We start from the raw sequence: 21,399 nt of genomic DNA on the forward strand, positions 1-21,399 counted from the left end.
GGATGTAATTAAGTTATCAGAAGGGCTGGGCTGGGACTAACCAGCCCCAGGATCAGGGTGTTATAAAGTAGACATAAAGACACCCTTGCTACTCCCCTGCCTGTTAAATGTATCTTAGTCACAGCTGAGGATCTAGCCTTGTTTACATAATGAATAGAATTATGTTTTTGGTTGCAAAGTAAAGAGTGAATTTTTCTTATATATGGAAATTTCCAATGGTCAATATTCAGAAACTTTTTTATTTTGTACTATCACATTTCATTTAAATGCATTTTACAAACACTGAGTCTCACAAGACTCCTGAGAAAATAATATTATCTCCATTTTAAAGATGGCAAAACTGGTAGCAGTTATGTGAGTTGCTCAAGATCTGAGTGAACCAGTGACAGAGCTGGAAATGGAACTCAGGCTTTCTGACTCCTTAACCCATCATCTATCTACAAAATTTCTCTCTTTTCACCCTCTCATAATACAGGGCATGAGTCAAACCCATTGAAACCAATAGGATCAGGCCTGCATTGCAATTTTTCTCTGAATTTACTCTATAAAGAAATTTCTTGTACTTTGTATTTTCTACAGGATGAACCTTTTAACTTTAGTATCTGTTAAATTTTTAACATATTTTCTTCTCAGAGTTGGGATTTTTTTTTCAAAAGAGCAAATATTTATGTATTACATGGAAGGAGTAAAGTCTACAATGAACTTTGGCTCATCGTGCACTTGACTGTATATTCATTAACTTTTAAGTAGAGCTATTAAAACAGCTTTTTTTTTTGTTCATGGAGGTTCTTGTGAATGGGGGGCAGCTGGTCTTTAAGGCTAGTAGGGATAATCCCTTCAAATATTGACAGCTCTATCAGCTGTAAATATTGGGTTGTGTAGCTGATGCAATACCATCTGCTGCCACCAGGGGACTCCTGGTGAGGCTAATGCTGCTCCAGTCCCTGGAGTAGGCAGAACCTGCCCTGCATTGCCACTGGTGTTTTCTAGAGCTGCAATCCTGGAAATTCCTGCAGCATATATATATAGATTGCATATATAGATTGCTGACAGCAGAGGGAGGAGGCACAAAACCAGGATTACAGGCTTATTTGGGGCTATTTGCTGTTAACTCCACAGAGGCAGAATATGGGGTTCCCTGAATACATTCCCTGAAGTTATCATCTGTCCTGGTTACCTCTGCTCCTACTTCTCCAGGACCAGCAATTTATGAGCCTAGTGGTGGTAGATATCAGAGATGAAGGGTAAGGGTTAGCCATGGTTCTTTAGGTCAGATTGTAGAAGTTCATGTCTTTCCTACCTCACAGGGGTGTATTGAGGACAAATGGATTAAAAGACTGTGAGCTGCTCAGATACTGTGACAACAGGGGTCATATTAGTACCTAAGATCTGAAGGATTCTAAGCCTGGAGATAGGTTTTCAAAGTCCTGACGGGTATGTGTGTACAGGAGTGTGTGCTAATCTGGGTTCTGAGCTGGGAAGTGATGGGAGGGAGAGATTTCAAAGCTGAGAGAGGTGGTTCTGAGCCATGGAGAGGTTAGGTAGGAAAAGACAGACTGATTAGATGGAAGTGAGGCAGGCTGCATTTGTGGGTGCATATATTTAAACAGTCAGCTCTCAGCTTTGATGTAACTCTGCTGCTGAAATCAGTGGTAAAATTCTCATTCAGTTCAACGGAAGCAGCGTTAGGCCAATGCTGAATGCCTCCCAACCTCAATTAAAATTGCTCACTCAAGAAACTATTTGTCAAAAATCCTCAGTGCTAGTGTAGTAAAGGCCATGTTTAGGAATCACTGATTAATGCATTAGTGATGGCACACATTTTAAAATACAGTAGTTGTCAGAGCCCGAATGACTAGAGAGAAGCAGCTGGACTAACACTTACTTTCTCCAAACTCTGTTCAGATTTCAATGCAACCAGGAGGATTTTAGACAATGCTGAAATTGCACCTTTCATTTTTCACTCTTTGGCTTCATTCTTTACTTAAATTCCTCAGCTACTTTTCTTTTTTTTTTAAGTTTGAGCTATTTATGTTGTGTTCCTAAGAATGTTTCAGCTAATTTTTAATGAACAGATGAAAAATGTCTTGAGACACTCATATTACCCTAGAGAGCTGTCAGAGGAAAAAGGTTTGTCCCTTGAAAAGACGGTGTATAATAATTTCAGTTCAATCAATCTCTGAATTAGAAAGAAAAAATATTTTGAACCGTAAGACTGTGACTGATTAAGCTAAGAATGTATCCTGTAAAAACTTGCTAATGTTTCTAAGTCTGACATCAAATCCTTTGATTTCCTTGGTTATAAATCTTTTAAGCATCTTTCAAACACTTAAATCCTGATGTCAATGGTATTCTTTTTTGTATAACATGGGTTAGATCAAATAAATGATCCAAACATCTGCCTTTGAAATGCAACTTTATATTCCAGACTGATCTGTACCTTGAGTAAAAAGACAGTTATGTACAAACAAACACATTCTTTGCTCCTTCCCAGTGGCAAAAACACTAACTTGTATTGTATTTTTGTCTGTATTATATTGCTTTTCACACTGGTGCAAGAGAGGGCAAAGCAACCAAGAGTTTGTTACTGCTTCAGTGAGGACACAAGAGGGTTCACTGCTAGATTCTGGGGGTGTAATGTAGGGCCTCATGTGAAGTGCAGAGAGCCCTCAACTCCCTCTGAAGCTGTTCATTTGTATCAGTGGGAGTTGAGGCAGCTCAGAAATCAGGTCCTAATTTAACAGGAAAATTAAGGAAAGTGGGTTTATTCTCTGGAGAAGAGAGAAGACACTGAGGTGTACTAATATTTTTTAGAAAGATGGAAGACAATTTGCAGTGGTGGATAAATACAGCTGATGGTTCAAAATCTAAGATCCAAAGGGCCATATCCTCAGCTGGTATAAATCAGTGTAACTTCTTTGACTCAAATGAACCATGCTGATTTGCATCAGTTGAGGATCTGGCTATTAATCTTAAAAATTAGGGTGACTGAATGTCTTTATAGGGGTTAATAATGAAGGATACAGCCTTTCACCTCTAGGTCACCAGTTCAATTCCAGCCGTGGTTGGTAGTGACTCAGACATGCTAGCTAATGTCTATGTGGTTGCCTATATGAAATGAGTTGGTAATTTCAGTCCAGTTCCCAGTGGACAAGGGTGGACATCACAAAATCCAGCAACACTGTTGTCATCAATCTTTGCCCAAATGACAACAAATGGAGACTAAACTCCCCTCTCAGTACCCTAGAGGTGACTCCTGTCACCAAGACTGAAGGACACTGGCAGAGGGAAGCTTCCATTGTTGTTGTACTTCTGTACGTAAATAAAACAGGGCTGGCAATCTATCACCTTTCATTAATAATAAATCCACGTGAAATAAATGGGGAAGCTAGAAGTAAACAAAGCACCTATGAAGAACTATTCCTTGTGAAGGGTAATAAACATCTGTACTAAGTTTGTCAAGGTTTTTTCCCCACTCTGAACTTTAGGGTACAGATGTGGGGGACCTGCATGGACCCTTCTAAGCTTAATTACTAGCTTAGATCTGGTAACACTGTCACCACCCAGAATTTCAGTGTCTGGGGCACTTTCTATCCCCCCAAAACTTTCCCCTCCCTGGGTTGCCTTGAGGGACTTCACCAATTCCCTGGTGAACACAGATACAAACCCCTTGGATCTTAAACCGAGGAGACATTAACCATCCCCCTCCTTTCCCCCCACCAGTCCCTGGTGAGTCCAGATCCAGTCCCCTTGGATCTTAAAACAAGGAAAAATCAATCAGGTTCTTAAAAAGAAAGCTTTTAATTAAAGAAAGAAAAGGTAAAAATTATCTCTGTAAAATCAGGGTGGAAAATGCTTTACAGGGTAATCAGATTCCAATAGACCAGAGGAGCCCCCCCCTAGCCTTAGGTTCAAAGTTACAGCAAACAGAGGTAAAATCCTCCCAGCAAAAAAACATTTACAAGTTGAGAAAACAAACATAAGACTAACACTCCTTGCCTGGCTTATTACTTACAAGTTTGAAACATGAGAGACTGGTTCAGAAACATTTGGAGAGCCTGGATTGATGTCTCGTCCCTCTCAGTCCCGAGAGCGAACAACAACCAAAACATGAGCACAAACAAAGACTTCCCTCCACCAAGATTTGAAAGTATCTTCTCCCCTTATTGGTCCTCTGGTCAGGTGTCAGTCAGGTTTACTGAGCTTCTTGACCCTTTACAGGTAAAAGAGGCATTAACCCTTAACTATCTGTTTATGACAACGTTACTGGAATGTGTGACCTGAAATACAGGTGGTCTAGAATACCTAGATTTACATCTGGAGAAGGAAGGGATTGAAGAAAATGGTGGGGGGGAAAGAACTAGTAAAGGAAGGGGCGGGGAAAGAACTACTAAAGGAAGTTGGTTGAGAGCAGACTCAAAAGAGCGGGCATGTGGGGCTGGCTGGCTTTTTCTTTTCCTAACAGTTCTTCTATTCTTATGTTTCATTTCAGATTGCCTGTTTGGTACCTGTTGATCAGTTTCAGTTATACCAGCGACTGAAATTTGAACGAGGTGTGAACCATTTATTTTATATTTATCTTACCATGGCTTAAAATATGCGGTGATGGGGTTCTACTGATTACTAGAAGGCACTACCCCGTAGGGAGGGAAAAGGCCTTCATTTTGACATAATTTAACTATGAAGAAGTTGGCAGGATTCTACTCCTACTCAAGTCAGTAACAAAATTCCCATGGACATCAACAGGAGCAGGACCAACAGGGCAATTTTTTTGAGTAAAATTATTAGTGAAAATATTCAAACTTGTGTGCCTGAGATTGGCTTATCTTTCCTTGGGACAGCTGCAGCGAGGGGGCATCCATGACAGAATGGGCGCAGTGGAGCTGTGCTGCAAGGGACCAGATTGCATTTGCATTAGGTTAGGACGCCAGGAGCTGGGGTTGGTATGGAGCATCCAAGTGGATGTCCTTGGCTTTTCATGCATCCTAGAGGATCTGCAATGCTTGAGCTTTTCCACATGAGGAAACCCAGTTTGTATGATAGGACAATAAATGGAAGGTGGGGAAATCTCTGCAATGGAACCCTCACAAAGATTTTCTCCCCTGGTTTTTACCATCATTATTGACTACAGCAGAGCTCCCCAAACTGTGGGGCACACCTCCCTAGGGGGGTGCAGAGGAGCATTTGAGGGGCAGGGGTGGAGCCTGAGCCAATCCCCGTGGGGGGTGGAATGGGAGAGCCACCCAGCTCCACTCATGGGCCTGGCTATCAGCCCTGTGCCCGGGGCCCTGGCTGCTGGCCTCACTCCCCAGCCTCAGCTCTGCCCCCACCCCAGCTTTGGCCCCATCCTCAGCTCCCTTAACCCTGTCTGCATACCCCCCAGCTCGGGGAGGAGCTGACAGGGATAAGGGGGGCACAAGGGAAAAAGTTTTGGGACCACTGGCCTACAGCTTTGTCATGAAGAAGCCGATGACATTAAGAACATAAGAATGACATACTGGGTGAGACCTGTGGTCCATCTAGCCTACTATCCTGTCTTCCAAGAGTGGCCAGTGCCAGGTGCCCCAGAGGGAATAGACAGAACAGGGCAATTGTCAAGTGATCCATCCTGTCATCTAGTCCCAGCTTCTGGCTGTTGGAGGGTTAGACACCTGGAGCTAAGGGGCTAATAACCATCGATGGACCTATCCTCCGTGGTTTCTTGAATGCCGTTATACTTTTGGCCTTCACAACATCCCCTGGCAATGAGCTCTGCAGGTTGATTGTGCATTGTTTTAAGAAGTACTTCCTTATGTTTGTTTTAAATCTGCTGCCTATTAATTTCATTGGGTGACTCCTGGTTTGTGTGTTATATTAAGGGGTAAATAATACATCCCTATTCACTTTCTTTATACCATAATTTTATAAACCACTATAATATCTCCCGTCAGTCATCTCTTTTCTAAACTGAATGGTTCCAGCCTTTTTAATTTCTTCCTGTACAGAATCTGTTCCATATCCCAAATAATTTTGTTGCCCTTCTCTGTACCTTTTTCCAATTCTAATATATCTTTTTTGAGATGGGGCGACCAGATATACATGCAGTATTTAAGGTGTGGGTGTACCAGAGATTTATTTAGTGGCATTATTTTATTATCTATCCTTTTCCTAATGGCTCCTAACATCGTTAGCTTTTTTGACTGCTGCTGCACATTTAGCTGTTGCTTTCAGAGAACTATTCACAATGACTCCAAGTCCTTCTTGAGCGATAACAGCTAATTTAGACACCATCATTTTGTATGTATAGTCAAGATTATAGTCTCAAATGTGTATGACTTTGCACTGGTCAACACTGAATTTCATCCGCCATGATGTTGTCCCGGGTGTACCTGTACCACAGGATAAAGGCCAACTGAATTTTTGGGAGATATTTTTATGCTTTCTTTTATCACTTAACCAAGGAGGAGAGTAGTTCAGGTAATCATTCCCAAACTACTTCATTTTAACCTTATCTATTCTGTATCCTCTGGAACTATAGGGTTTTGCAGTGGGTGTTGATTTAGTGGGTCTAGTAAAGACCCACTAAATCTAGTAAAGACTCTGGTTCTCCACCGGAACGAGAAGAGTAAGGGAAGTCGACTGGAGAGCATCTTCTGTCAGTGCAGCACAGTGAAGACACTGGGATAAGTCGACTTAAGCTACGTCGACTCCAGCTACGTTATTCATGTAGCTGGAGTAGCGTAACTTAGGTCAACTTACTCCAGTAGTGAAGAAAAGCCCTCCATTCCCCAGATATTCTTAACTGCCCACCAGTTTTTAAATGCTACCAACACACAGGAGCACCGACAGCCTTTTTGGCTCCCTAGGCAACGGAAGGTCCCGCCCCCGAAATGGTGCCCCCAACGGAGGCAGCGGAAGGTCCTGCCCCCGAAATACTGCTGATGATTGCAGCTACCGAGCATGCGGCTGCCGCGGTCACCACCCCCAAAATGTCAGTGCCCTAGGCGACCACCTAGGTCGCCTAATGTGTTGTGCTGGCCCTGCCAACAAACATTCTTATTGATCTAGGTTACAGTCTTTTATTCACAGATCTGGTTGTAAAGGTTAAAGTATACAATGCTGCTCTCTCAGTATGTAAATCTGTCACAAATGAGCCAGACTCTCTGCTCTTTCTGTAGGAATATTTTTTGAAAATACTATTAGTCAAAACTCCTATGCCAGAACCACTGCACTGGTTACGTGCAGGAAGCAGGCAGGAAATCCAGCCCTCTTTTCAGCTTTGTAGCAACTGAAGATGCACAATTTTGCAGAGTTAAACAATTTTCTTTAGAGTCTAAACTCTTGCCATATCTGCCATTGGCTGCCCAGAGTGATATGGAAATCAAAGAAACATGATTTTATTTCAGAAATGTTTAAATATTTTACCAATAAGCTTTCCCAACCTTATACATTGATCACAACCGGGGCAGTGTCTGATGAAAAATTCATAGAAAAGATTGTGTTTGATTCTGTAGATACATTTGAAATCTACCAAGATTTTCAAGGAGAATTCAGAGGTCTGCCTGAGTAATTGATCTGTGAAAACCATCCTGGGCCTGATTCCTCTCGGTCATCAGTCTTTGTATAAGAGTTGGAACATAGTCCCACAAAGTGCCTAGACCAGAAGCAGGCTGGTCACCAGACTCTATTTCTGCTGAAGATAATGTCCACACTCCAAGCCCCTCCCCAAATCCATCCTTTTCCCTGGGCAGCGGGGTTATAAAGTCTGTAGTTTTAGAATGAGCGAAGGAGCAGGTAGGAACAATTGTCGTAGAGGCAGAGGTGCTGCATAACCAAGATTTATGGGCTTGCTGACGTGCTGATGGGTTTTAACCATTGCTAGGAGATTTAGTTAATTCAGCCCAGCTCCTTCTGCTCTCAAGCCACTCTTTCAGCCTATGACCTTTTGCTGTAACCAGAATTTGCTCATGAGTAAGGATACTATTTAGTCACGGATTTAATTACTTTAATACTCCTCCGTGACTTCTTTGGCTTCAGTCCCTGCAGCTGCGGCTGGAATCCTTCCCCCAGGCAGTGGGCCTCGGGCTTCACCCCCCACTCACCTTCCCATGAGGCTCTGGCTTCAGTCTTCCGCAGAGGTCGAGGTCAGCTCACCCACAGTTATTTTTAGTAAAAGTCATAGACAGGTTGCGGGCTTCCGTGACTTATTGTTAATTGCCCACGACCTGTCCGTGACTTTTACGAAATATAACTGTGATAAAACCTTAACCTTACTCACGAGCGGTCACACATCACCTCGGTTCCTACCTTATACCAGGCACAAACACTTTAACCCCCACACTCCCAATCAAATCTATGTCTCTCCAACCAAGAACAAACAGATCCTCTGCTGCCACCAGCAGGACCCAAGCTCAGAGAAGAGGAACCACCATCTCGCCCTGAGGACGGCATCCCACTCCTCTGGCACAGGGACCCACAACCTTCTTCTAGGGGCCCACTTCACTGCTCAGTGGGCCCAGGAGCTCACAGGTGTCAATCCTGTGCAATCTGCCAGTGCCACTCCACTGGTCCTGGCCAGGGGGGTCTTCTCTCCCATTGGTTGCACCAAGCAGGAGTCTGGCTCCCTTCATGGCACCAGGAAGCTTCCCTGCTCACTGAACCTGCTCCCAAGGCCGCTGTTGCCTCAGTTTCATCCCTTCCCATGTTGCAGCCATGCTCTCCAAGCTCCTTCTCCGCAACAGTCAAGGATCTGAGTTACTCAAGGCTGCCCCATGCTGCTGCCTCCTTCTTGCAATGCTCTTATTTCTGGTGCTGGCTCTGTTTGATATGAATATCATATTTTTAATTGTATCCCTATCACTCTACTCTTCCTCTTAGATTGTCATCTTATATTGTAAGGTTTTCATGGCTGTGAGCAGGTCTTCATATATATTTGTACAACACCTAGCAGAGTGGACTCCCAATCTTGATCCAGGCACTACTAAATATTTAATTATGTTAAAAAAAAATCCACCGCTTGAGTGCAGCTGCCTTTGCAGTGAAAGGCAGCTGCTATTTTATGGTGCATCATAACACTATGCAACAACTTAGGACATGATTTAAAGAATATTGTATCTCAACTGAGGTAGGCACAATGCAATTGGCTGAATGGAATTTGGCCAGGATGAATGGGTTATGCTCCTATTTCTGTGAAAAATGCCATGGGATCTTTAATGACCACAAGTGACCAGAACCTCCATTTTTATGTCTAATCCAAAGCATGGGACTTAACAGTACACTGTCCCCTAACACCATGTGAAAGGCATTGGTTTAGTACCAATTCAAAGGAAAAAGTATTACCCACAGAATCAAAAACACCATTCTTCATTTTCGTAGGCTATCTTCCAGATCACATCTGACTGTTCGTATTGTGAGAACTGACCAGAGCACAGCCTCTGGTGGTTGGCTAGTATGCGGTTTAGGGAAACCTCCCTGCTTAGAGCTGAATCTAGTTGGCTGCCTAGATTGTGGCGAGTCAGAGGAAAGTTGGAGGAGACCAGGAGAGGAACCACTACCTCACTAGAAGTATTCAACAACCTTTTAGAGTTGTGTTTGCTTCATATTTTTAGCTGCAACTTTCTAGGCTCGGTGGGCTTTTCTGGTTTCATTGTGCTCTGTGCTCAAGCAAATAGTACATCACAGCAATGACGGCAAAGTACCATCTGTATGTTCTTTGTATACTGGGTGGGCAGGGAGTTTCATTTCATGCATCATTTATATCTTGCTGCAAAGTTTCCACAAAGCCAATAAGCTTTAAAAACAGCGAATGCCAAAGACAGACATTCTTCTATCTTTCTTCCATCTTATTTTTGAAAGAACTCAAGTTTCCAGAGCTCGGCACATTAGACACTGCAACTTGTTTTGCTTTCTCTGCACTACAGTGCTAGAAGAAAATACTTTTGTGTTACATTTCTGTAGCTGCAAAGACTAAACATGTTGGACAATAGGCTAGTACAGGGGTCGGCAACCTTTCAGAAGTGGTGTGCTGTGTCTTCATTCATTCACTCTAATTTAAGGTTTTGCATGCCAGTAATACATTTAAATGTTCTTAGAAGGTCTCTTTCTATACATGTATAATATATAACTAAACTATTGTTGTATGTAAAGTAAATAAGGTTTTTAAAATGTTTAAGAAGCTTCATTTAAAATTAAATAAAATGCAGAGCCCCCTGGACCAGTGGCCAGGACTCAGGCAGTGTGAGTGCCACTGAAAATCAGCTCATGTGCCGCCAGAGGTTGCCTACCTCTGGGCTAGTGTCTACTGGGGACTGATCTTATCCTGTGCTGAGCCCCTCTTCTGAAGTGCTGAGCTCTCAGCTGCCAATGCGGGCTGCAGGTTGCCCACCACTGTATCAGAAACTCCCAGTGGAACAGAAATTTCAGGTGACTGGCAGGTTACTTGCTCCTAATAGACTTTTTGCATCGATTTTGGGCAGCCTGGCTTCCTCCAGTTTGTGCCAGAAAGCAGTGAAATCAAATCAAATCTGTCATCATGGTCATATTTTAGCTGGGTTCTCACTGAAATTTCTCTAGGCAACACAGGGGCACAGTAGCAAGAGTCAACATTTGTCACTCATTACCAAATGATAGTTTGTATAAGATACCACATCGATGCCCGGGTGATAATGGCGATATCACAGAAGCTATTGTGTGGTAACAGCTGACCAATGTTATTTTTTTTAATGATGACCACTTAGTGAGGAGAATAAGTATCACTATTCTTAGTTTCTAGATGGGGAAAATGAGGCTCAGAGAAATGATTTTACTCAGACCTGAGTGGAGCTACTCCTGATACAAGTGCAAGATCATAATTGCTTATATTTTTAGAGGGATATTAGGTAATATTAGGTATATATTCATGTTGACATGTAAAAATGTCCCACTTTTAACAGACCTATTAGCTAGCTGTATTTATTCCTATTTTTGTAATTCAGTCCTATTGCTTAAGACTTCAAGGACATGGCTAACAAGCAGTTTAAATTTAGAATAGCAGCGTACAAATGTAGCTAAGTATTTATTTTTTGAAATAGTATCATTCCGGCCCTTAAGGAAGAACAGTTTTTCATTTAATTTGCTTTTCAAGAGCGTACCTTAAATGGATAAGCCAAATACGCAGCAGGGCATGTAACAGTGCAACAGAGATAAATGTTGTTCAAGGCAGAGGTGTGTATGCCCTTCTAGAGAGAGATGGGGAGAATATCTAACATTCACTCATTAACTTATCACCAACTTCTCATGGTGAAAGACTGAAGTTTGTCTGATGGTGTCTGACAAAATTCTCATCATTTTAATTATGTGTCCAGTGCAACACTGTTTGCACTGTGGCCATAGTCTTAGCAATACAGAATCCTTTAAAGATCTAAGTGGCCATCAGATCAGGCCTTGTATGACTAGAGAAATGGTAATTGGAGTGAAAAGAGGAGTATATAATGAATGCAGATTTAAACCATTTTGTTTCCATATTTATGTTTCAGAAGTCCACTTGGATCCATGCAGAACGTGGTGCCCTGCTGCTGACTGCCAGACCATGTGCCGCGTTGAACTGAGTGACTCAGGACAACCAGTGCCTGTGGAATGCCCAGCTTGTCACCTGAAATTCTGTTCATCTTGCAAAGAAGTATGGCACCCAGAGCGCTTGTGCCAGGACAACCAACCCATTGTAACACCAACTGAGCAGGGGTAAGAGCAGAATTCAGCTAGGCTGTGCCATCTTTTAGCTCTGCTAGCGGTACAAAATGGATGTCCAATACCATAAATACTTCATGGACCTGCCTTCTCCATATTTTAGACTTCTTTCTAATACATCATTACAGATGTGTTTCTAAATATAATTCACATGCTGCTGTTACCCCTGCATTAAGCAGCTACTTATGGAGTTGGAAGTTCCATGGTCCTCAGTCGGGGTTATCCTGTGCTTTGCACCTTTGTGTGTGTCATTCAGGCCTTGTCTACACACACAAATTATACCGCTTGAACTATATCAGTGTAGTTATATTGATGCAACCTCCCTAGTGTGGGTACAGTTACTGTATAGCAATATAGCTATTTCCACAGGGAAAGATGTCACAGCTCCGCTCACCACTAGTGCACCTCCTCCTGGTCACTCTGGGGTTTAACTGATTCCAAGTCCAATGCCTCCTTTTCACCTCTCATTGCACATCCTACCTTCTCTTCCTGGCTCTCAGTGAGGCAAGATGCTGTGTTCATGGCTTAATCTTCCAGCCAAGTCATGTGTGTCAGGCAGTCTTCCCATTCACTGCTTAGCTAGTGCCACTTCCCCAATGGCTGGTAGGGGAACCTGGGCCCACCCTCTACTCAAAGTTCCACCTCAGGGACCCTGTAACGAAGCGGGACTCACCCCTGTGGTGCCTCCTGCTGGTACCTTCTGGGAATTAGCTCACCAGCCTCTGGAGCACCCTCTGCAGGCTGGTGTCCCCTTGCTGTTGGCCCTCCTGGACTATAGTGCCCCTTTACCCAGGGTGCTGCCCCCCCTGCAGTACCCCGCATAGATCTGGGTCTCCCCTTCCCAGGGAACCCCCACCTTCTATTCCCACCTCGCCTCAGTACATGGCTACTGCCAGCCACCATCTAGCCCCTGCTCACTGGGGTGGACTGCAAGCTAATTGCCACTCATCACAGGCAAGGAGGGGTTTGGACCTGCTGCCTCTGCCTAGCCTTGGGCTGTCCCCTGCAACCTCAGTACCTAATTGGCTGTATACTAGGCTGCAGCCTGGGAGGTTTCCAGGCCAGAGCTCCCTTGGCCTTCCTGCAGCCCTGCTCCACTCCAGGTACCTTCTCTAGCTCCCCAGCAGCCAGGCCCATCTCTCTCCACAGCTAGAGGAGGCTGTGTCTCTGCTCCTGGCTTTTATAGGGCAAGTTGTGTCTGTCTGGGGCATGGCCACAGCTGAGGCTGCCTCCCGGTCAGCCCAGTTTTTTCCCTGCCCCAGCCTCTCCCAGGGCTGTTTAAAGCCCTTTCAGGCAGGAGCAGGTAACCACCCCCCTACGGACCCTCTGAGCCCCTGCCCCGTAGACCTGACCGGCCCCCCCGCCCCTTCTCTGCAAGCCGGCTGTACGATCTGCAGCCGGTCCATTTTCGAACCACACCACAGAAACAACTCTACGCGCTCGTGCTCCATACCCTTCATTTCCTCACCCTCGTGTCCCGCCCCGACACCAAGTGACGGGACCTCCTGCCACCTCTGGAGGGTGAGGAGCCCCGCTGGGCCAGCCTCTACTCTACCCTGGTCCCGAGGCCTGCCGGGGATATCAGTTGGCGGCTCCTCCATGGGCCTGTGACGCACGGGCGTGTATTTGGCGCGGTTTACCTGTCCCTGACACCTGCCTTCTGCGCGTGAGGGAGACCTGGCGCACGTTTATTTAGAGTGCGCCAGGTTCACCCCTAATCCGGCTTCACTATCTCCTGTTGCGTTTTTGGCTGCACTTTCCCGCCTCTCCTCACACTCCCTATCATGCCCACGAATCACGGGACCTCCTGGTCAACCTCCTCCTCGCCTTGGCTAAAAAAGCCATCTACATGACCAGGAGAGGAGGTTGGCCGATGGAGACTCAGGTGACTGTGGGCTGTTTCCGGTCCTGGTCCGTTCACGTATCCGGGCGGAGTTCCTCTGGGCAGCGCTACTGGCTCCTTGACGCCTTCGAGGAGCATGGGCGCTGTCCGGGGTTCTCTGCTCGGTGTCCCCGTCAGGCTCCTTTTATGACCCTCTGACCACACTCCACCTGTTCTTTATTAGTTGTCCCCGTACTCAGTGGGCTCTGGCTGGCGGCTCCTGGGTCTCCCTTAGGCTAGAGGAGGCATTCCTTTAGCAGTGGGTGGGCTTTGCCCGCCCACTTCCTGGACACCCAATAGGTATGGACCCTCTGATCAGTAGCTACAGAGGGGAGGGATAGCTCAGTGCTTTGAGCATTGGCCTGCTAAACCCAGGGTTATGAGTTCAATCCTTGAGGGGGCCACTTAGGGATCTGAGGCAAAAATCTGTCTGGGGGTTGGACTAGATGACTTCCTGAGGTCCCTCCTAACACTGGTATTCTATGACTTAATCAGAATCTGAACACAAAGTAATGCTTTAAAACCCAGTGGGCCAGCCTATGCTCTACCCTTGTCCTGTGACCCGCCAGGGATATCTGTTGGCAGCTCCTGCATGGGGCCATGAGCACAGGTGTGTATTTGGCACAGTTTACCCCTGTCCCAGACACTTGCCCTGTCTGCAGCATGAGGGAGACTCTGGCACACATTTACTTGAAGTGCACCAGGTTGCAGCCCCTATACCAGCTCGTCACCAATATCCTGTTACATTTCTGGCTGCACTTTTCCCCTCATCTCCTTCTTTATGCACTCCCTATCCATGGCCCCACAAAGTTGCGGGACCTCCTGGTCAACCTCCTCCTCACCCTGGCCATCTACACAACCAGGGAGAGGAGGTTGGCCAGTGGACACTCCTTTGACTGTGGGGCTTGTTTCTGATCCTTAGTCCGTTCATGTATCTGGGCGGAGTTCCTCTGGGCGGCATCCGCTGACTCCCTTGATGCCTTCAAGGAGCAGTGGGCACTGTCCGGGGTTCTCTGCTCGGTATCCCCGTCAGGCTCCCTTCTTATGACCTTCTGACTGCACTCCTATCCCTGTTCTTTTCTTAGTTGTCCCTCAAAATCAGTTGGATTCTGAGGTACTGTAGATCCTCCCCTTAGGCTGGCGGGGGGGATCTGTTAGCAATGGACAGGCTTCCGCCCGCCCAGTTCCCAGATACCCAATAGGTAAAACCCAGCCCAGCTCATTCCTTCTCAGCTGGGCTTCTTCATTATTCAGTCAAAAGATTACTTACGCTGCCTGATTCCCCTCAGCCATGGCCTGTCTGGCTACTTGGCCCCCTTTGTAGCCTACAGTAACCCCTTCAGGGCCAGTGTTGGGGTGAACAACCCATCACATAGGGGAATAAACTATACCATCATAAAGCACCTTTAAAATGACATAGCTGCATCTATATAGGTATTTCATCAATTTAACTCTTTTGGTAGAGAAATCATACCTCTTAACCATAAGAGTTGAACTGGTATAAAAATTATACATAGACTAGGCCTAACTCTTGTGCTAAGTAGGTGCCAAATTCTTCCACTGGTGTGAATGGAGAATTCTGATTTGGTAGCCATTTATACTCACTTTGCACAGATGCAAATGACTGCACTAGCTGTGTCCTTACAGCAGCCTGTTAGTGAGGATGCATAGTTTTGGCAATGACTGAATGTCTCTGAATTCTGTAAATACTCTTATGTTTACGTTATACCAGGTCTCTGGCCAACCTGTGCTCACAGAAACAGAATAGCATTCACTGGCATGCACAGAGTAATCTTTAAACTCTCTATCGTGCTCTGTGGTTTCTACCACTGTGAATATTTTTGCGAGAGCTGAAAGAGTTAAAACTAAGCATTCTGGTCAGCAGGGGGTTTCATCAAAAAGGAATTGCCTGTGAGATCTTCATATGATTTTTGATCTTCAAGATAGATGTTTGGCTTTGATTGAGGTTAAAGCTGTCATGCAGAAGAAAGGACAGTACTTTGAGTTACACAGTCCAGTCATCTTAACAAAATACAGAAGCTCTTTTCCACATTGTCCAGTGCCATTCTTTTAATGTTATATCTGTTACATGCATAGTTGTAGTGAGTCTTTACTTTGTACATTATGAAAAATCAGTGGAATTGAATGTTTAATTTGTCTCTATGCTGCATGAACAGGGTTTTTTTCCCTCTTAGTATATGTTTTAATGCATTCCCTTGAATACGAGATTTTATACTTCCAGTATATTAAGAAGCTAACATCAGACAATCTTGAAACTCATGGCGCATGCCAGACCATGGAGTTGAGCGTGAACTAGGGGACCTACAGAACATAATGATGCATTAACGACTTGATATTAGTACTTGAGTCATACAGCCACAGGTTTTGCACTGAAATTTCATCTTTCATATATTTCCTTACTCTCCTAGAGCACTTACCAGGACTGACACAGAGGCTCCAATTAAACAGTGCCCAGTGTGCCGGATCTATATTGAACGAAATGAAGGCTGTGCTCAAATGATGTGTAAGAACTGCAAGCATACATTTTGCTGGTACTGCCTACAGAACTTGGATGTAAGTGCTATATGATGAAGGTTCTAGAGCAAGGCTAGTTAAGGATTTGAGGGATAAGTCCCATATGTCATAACCGGAATCATGTATGTTCTAGTTCTGTCCCTTTATGCCAAGGATAAAAGGATCTTGACTTGAGTGAATGCCAATATATTTAAATGGAGCCTCATAGTGGCCAAAGCTTAAAAGTTACTTCTGCTTCCAATGAGCCTCAAAGAGATTTCTTTCTTTTTTTCCTGAATTGAAGTGGATTGTAGCCAAATCTCTTCGTCCAATGCTAATTCTCTTGGGGAAAACAGATTTTCCAATACTATTGCTAAAGATAGGTGGGTTGAGAGCTATTTAGCTGTGTTCCCCCTTCCTTTCCTCTCCCCCCAATTCCTTGGATTCCAACCTGTTAAATATGTTCAAATTTGGTCTGGTACAGATAAAGGCTACAGTTTCAAATTGGGGTCAATTCAGAGCTCATTTAAACTAGGTCACTTCTCCATAGTCAGTCTCTAGTGCCATATTAGCAGAAGAGAATGATCCACTTAATAAGTTTGAGGGGATGAAAGTGTTTTGGAAACTACTTTACTTTACTTTCCATGTCAGAATCTTATTAGGGATACAAAGAGCTCAAGAGGAGGGGAGAACAGGAAGTCTGAACTCAGAGGACACTATCATCATAAAAAGTGCCCAAATCTGTAGTTGCCAAGCACTGCCCCAAAACATCAGATATTCTCTACTTGCACTGACTTTTAATTCTAAAGGGAGGTCCAAAAGAAGTAACATACTGGTGTACAATGATAACATCAGTTTTTGGCACAGTCAGTAGTAATATTTGTGGGAGGTGAGGAAAAGAACTCTTTGTACCAGCACTTGAGGTAAAATAAAGTTAAATGGGTTTTTGCTACACAGTTTGGAAATTATGAAACTTCCTTGTTCCTCTTTATTCTCTATATGTTAAACAGGGTGTGCTCAACTTTCTATCCAGGTTATTTATGGCTGCCGTTTTTTCAAGTCTATTTTGAAGTACATAGTGTACACAATCGTTGTGTAACACTATGAAAAATTGGAGCTGTGTCAAGTTTCCATATTAGTCTAAACATGTGAAGCTGTGATAGTTGTCTGTAGATGTGCCTTTAACTGGTTTTAATCAGTTAAAGATATGTCAATTAAATGATTTCTTTGAGAAGATGTAGTCATTGCATGGTTACAATATAGCTCTTATAAACTCACTAAGGTTTCAGGCATTCAAAGTTTACTGCAAGGTAATGCTTGTATAACAGAAAAGTTAGGTTGAAGAATGAATGGAAAAAGCAAGGCTCAAGCTACAGGGGAAGTGTCAGGGGGAGGGTGTTTGGAAACTGAGTGCCACTCATCTTGTTGAGATAAAAGTAATTAGTTTGATAAGTATTAGTTTGGTGGGGGAGAAAAGGAAAGTGGGGATTTTCCATTTTAAAGAGCAGCCTATAAAGCCCATGGAAGAACTGACTGGAGAACAGAGAAGTATTAGGAATACAGAAGATAAACGTTAGGGATATGAAATATCTTAGACAGTGTGTCTTATAGATCTAAAGTTTCCCATTTAATTTCTCAAAGTAATTAAGTAACAGGCAGGCAAACTTCTCTGCCAGGACAGTTAATTTTACTGCACTGTCAGGAATGTGGTAGTTCTACTCCTATCCTGTTAATCTCCCCACATTAACGTGACCTGCTCAGTACAGTTTTTTTTTTATCTTTCAGAATGATATCTTCTTAAGACATTATGACAAAGGCCCCTGCAGAAACAAACTGGGTCATTCTCGAGCCTCGGTTATGTGGAACAGAACACAGGTATGCTGATAACCAGCTCAAACAGAGGAATCACACATACACACACACACACTTTATTTTCTTGTTGGTTAATTTTTTTTTTCTTTAAACTTTGCAGGTTGTGGGGATCCTGGTGGGATTGGGTATCATAGCGCTGGTGACTTCTCCCTTGCTGCTTGTGGCATCTCCATGCATCATCTGCTGTGTCTGCAAATCCTGCAGGGGCAAAAAGAAAACGCATGACCCACCAACAACCTAAAACTCTGTGTCTGTTTCTGCCTCCGTCTATACAGTAGCTGTATGTGAGAAAGCACAAAGATTGGGTTTTGGTGTCATATCTACCAAATAATTCTCCCTCTACTTGCCAACTTTGAGGATAAGTGCCTATTGTTTTCAGGCCACGGTATTGCTTGCAAGTCACAGTTCAGGAAATGACTGGGAGATTATAATGTGTATATATAATTTAAAAAGGTCACTGTCAAGTAATTCAGCCACAAATATGATCCACCTTTAAAACTGTTAGAATCTTATAGAAAGAGGGATCTTCCAGAACCTGGACATGTATTTATTCTGCCATATTGTTCTTCTGCTTCTGCAGAACCAGTCATGCAGCCAGTGGAGGGAGTACAGGTAAATGAACAAGCCCACTTCTTAGTACTTTGCTGATTATAAAGTAAAAGAAGAAGAAGTAGGTTGCTATTATCTACTGGCTTGTGACCTATTAAAAATAACAAATATATATTTACATATATTTGATAATTTCCCTTCAACCAGATGCCACAGCATTTTGTGTTGAAGGGGTAAGGTGGGGGAGTGGAATACTGGAGAAATAATGAAGAGGATATTTACCAAGAATGGATTCTGGTAATTATAATTTTGTAACTATACCATTGTGTTGAATTATATGGATTGTACTTCAGTGAACACACACACACTCACTTATGCCACACCAGTGATTTTTGGTGTATTATACCATTACCAATGATCTACACCACACTATTAACTATGTTTAAATTATATTATTTAGGTGTATTACCTAACACCTGTGAAAATACAATGTGTACCTCACAGTCGGCACAAATAAAAAACAGGTGGTATAGCTATTGCAAACTCTGATCTTAATTGGATATTCATTATTACGAAAAATGGGGCCAAACTAGCTGCTGTTGATGTCAGTGATTTTTTTACTATTGATCTCAGTGGGAGCAGTAGCAACCAATAAAATAGTCCTTCCTGTAAAAAAAAAAAAAATCTCATTTGCCAATGCCTCAATGGAAATCATTGTCTTGTATATGCTGTGTTAAAAGGTGATGTTACAAGTCCACAATGCCACATCTTTCTTGAAATGTTAGGTTTATATACATGACATGGCTGCTACGTTCTTGGGCTGACCGTTCTACTTACTTGTGGCTCCATTTCCCTCTGCCTTTTGTGAGTACCGTGGATGTTGTAAACTTGTGGAAACAAATCTAATGTTTCAGTGAAGGCCATGCTACATCTCCCGTAGAATGTTCAGTAAACCATATAAAACGCATGTATGTATATGTATGGTGTGTACGATAGTACATAATATTTAATATATTTTGTGTGTATATATACACACTCAGAGTTCTTTATACATTTTTAACAGTTTATAAAGGGTAGCAACAAGAACCTTGTAAAAATTACTCAGTACAGGTTAGAGGTGTGGCCAGCGCATCCCACCAAGCAACCTTTTTAGAATTGTGGCAACTAACATAAATCCCTGGATAAAAATTGGCTGTATTCATTGGTAGTTATTATTTCTATCCCCCGAAAGGGTAAAGAGCACTGTTATTAATGATTTATTGGTAGTTACTTTATATCTCTAAAAGGCTGATGCTCTAGTTTAATTTGGTTCTTCACTGCAAGCATGATTCAGATCCTGATCTCAACTACGCCAATGTGCATTCATAATAACTCTTCTGAAGCTGATGGACTTCACTCTGGATTTGCATGGGAATAACTGAGATCAAATTCTGATCCACAGTGTTTATACCACCATTAGTTGGTGCTTACTTGTGTTCTGGGCTCCTGTTTGTACATTTGATATTTGTGGGAATTTACATGAGTTTTCTGTACAATCAGCAGTAATTCCAACCCCAGTTGACAAGGGCTGTAAGGAGAATGAAATGTGATGCAAAGTCAGAAAAAGTTATCAGGCATCCAGTCCTCTAGCCTACCCTCCCTCCCAGGCTACAAAGAGAAAACTGAAGTGAACTTCAGTTTTATTTTGTTTGGCTAAGCCTCAGGAACTTTGCCTTCTTGGCAGCTGTAAATACGACCTTTTTGTTCAACTTCTCTCTCTGGCTGCTGAAACAGTGGTAAACATCTTATTTTAAGGAAGCATAGTCTGCAGAGCAGACTAACAGGGACAAAGACCTTAAATAATAGTGTCTGCTTCTCTTTGAACAAAATTAATGTTGAATGAATTTGCTACCAGTAATGACTGGAAGGTAGACAGTGTACTAGTCTGAAATACTGTATTTATTCTCCATCCAGAGCTTAATCTAAGTGAAGCAGGAAGGTAGTCAGTACATTCGAAATATAGAGTACAATACAGGCCAATGTGATTTATGATAAGCTGAGAGTATTTTATGTATGTGTTTTCTTTAGGAGTGGTAATGGTCGTGTTGGGGGTTACTCTTGACAAATTAAAACGTTCGGCCTTTGGCCTTGCACTGTTTTTCTACCTACACTTTTACAGCACTACTGTCATTTCCAGTTTATCCGTGATCTTCTAGTAGAGAAATTCGCTTGAACAAACTCCAAAGGACAAATTGTTGGAGAGCTGTAAAGTCTTTGATCATAACCAGTGGTATGATATTCAATATCCCTCACCTATTAAACCTCATGGTGTTTTCATATTTTGTATGTATTCATTCTGTCCAAACAACTCTCCACACAGTGGGGTTGGTACAATTCTTCCCCTCTTGCTATGCTGGAAGTCAGTGTTGCCTAACATATGAGGAAGTTCCTTTCTTAATGATAAACGTTTTGTCATTAAGGCTGCAGTTACAAACCAGGGGCTAAATTCTGCTATCAGTTGTATAGTAACTGAGGGCAGAATTTTGCCCAATGTACATTGATGGCTATAAGGTAATTGCATTCCTCAATTATGTTAACAGAATGCAAATTCTCTCCCTTTTCAGTATTATAGAATTATCTAAATTTAATGTGAATCTCCGGTTATTTAACAAACATCAAATTTTTATAAAATGGTTCAGAATCTAAAGTTTGATTTCCTTATGGTGCAAATTCAGAATCCTAGTTTTGGTTAATTGAAATAAACACACATACGTGCCACAGCACTGAAAAAACACGATAGAATATCCTTTTACTTTGGGTCTATTGTTTTAGAATCAAGGTAGTTTATTTCTGAAGCAATATTTTACACAGAACTCTAAATACTTTAGAACAGCATTTTA

General features: G+C 43.0%; 1 protein-coding gene across 6 annotated transcripts in view; it reads left to right on the forward strand.

Moving 5' to 3' along the window:
- The window catches only part of RNF144B (ring finger protein 144B), a 127,557-nt gene extending 106,755 nt beyond the window's left edge, over positions 1 to 20,802 (forward strand). For 5 of the 6 annotated variants that reach the window (XM_075062859.1, XM_075062860.1, XM_032771501.2 and 2 more), the window contains exons 4-8: positions 4,493 to 4,553; positions 11,493 to 11,697; positions 16,015 to 16,159; positions 17,885 to 17,974; positions 18,072 to 20,802. In XM_075062859.1, the coding sequence (XP_074918960.1) occupies positions 4,493 to 4,553; positions 11,493 to 11,697; positions 16,015 to 16,159; positions 17,885 to 17,974; positions 18,072 to 18,212 (642 nt within the window). In that variant the 3' untranslated portion in view covers positions 18,213 to 20,802. The remainder of the gene's footprint in view (positions 1 to 4,492; positions 4,554 to 11,492; positions 11,698 to 16,014; positions 16,160 to 17,884; positions 17,975 to 18,071) is intronic. The other variant, XM_032771504.2, reaches the window with a different exon arrangement.
- The last annotated feature ends 597 nt before the right edge of the window (positions 20,803 to 21,399 follow it).

The sequence above is a fragment of the Chelonoidis abingdonii genome, chromosome 2, assembly GCF_003597395.2.
Source record: "Chelonoidis abingdonii isolate Lonesome George chromosome 2, CheloAbing_2.0, whole genome shotgun sequence".
Classification (NCBI taxonomy): Eukaryota; Metazoa; Chordata; order Testudines; family Testudinidae; genus Chelonoidis; species Chelonoidis abingdonii.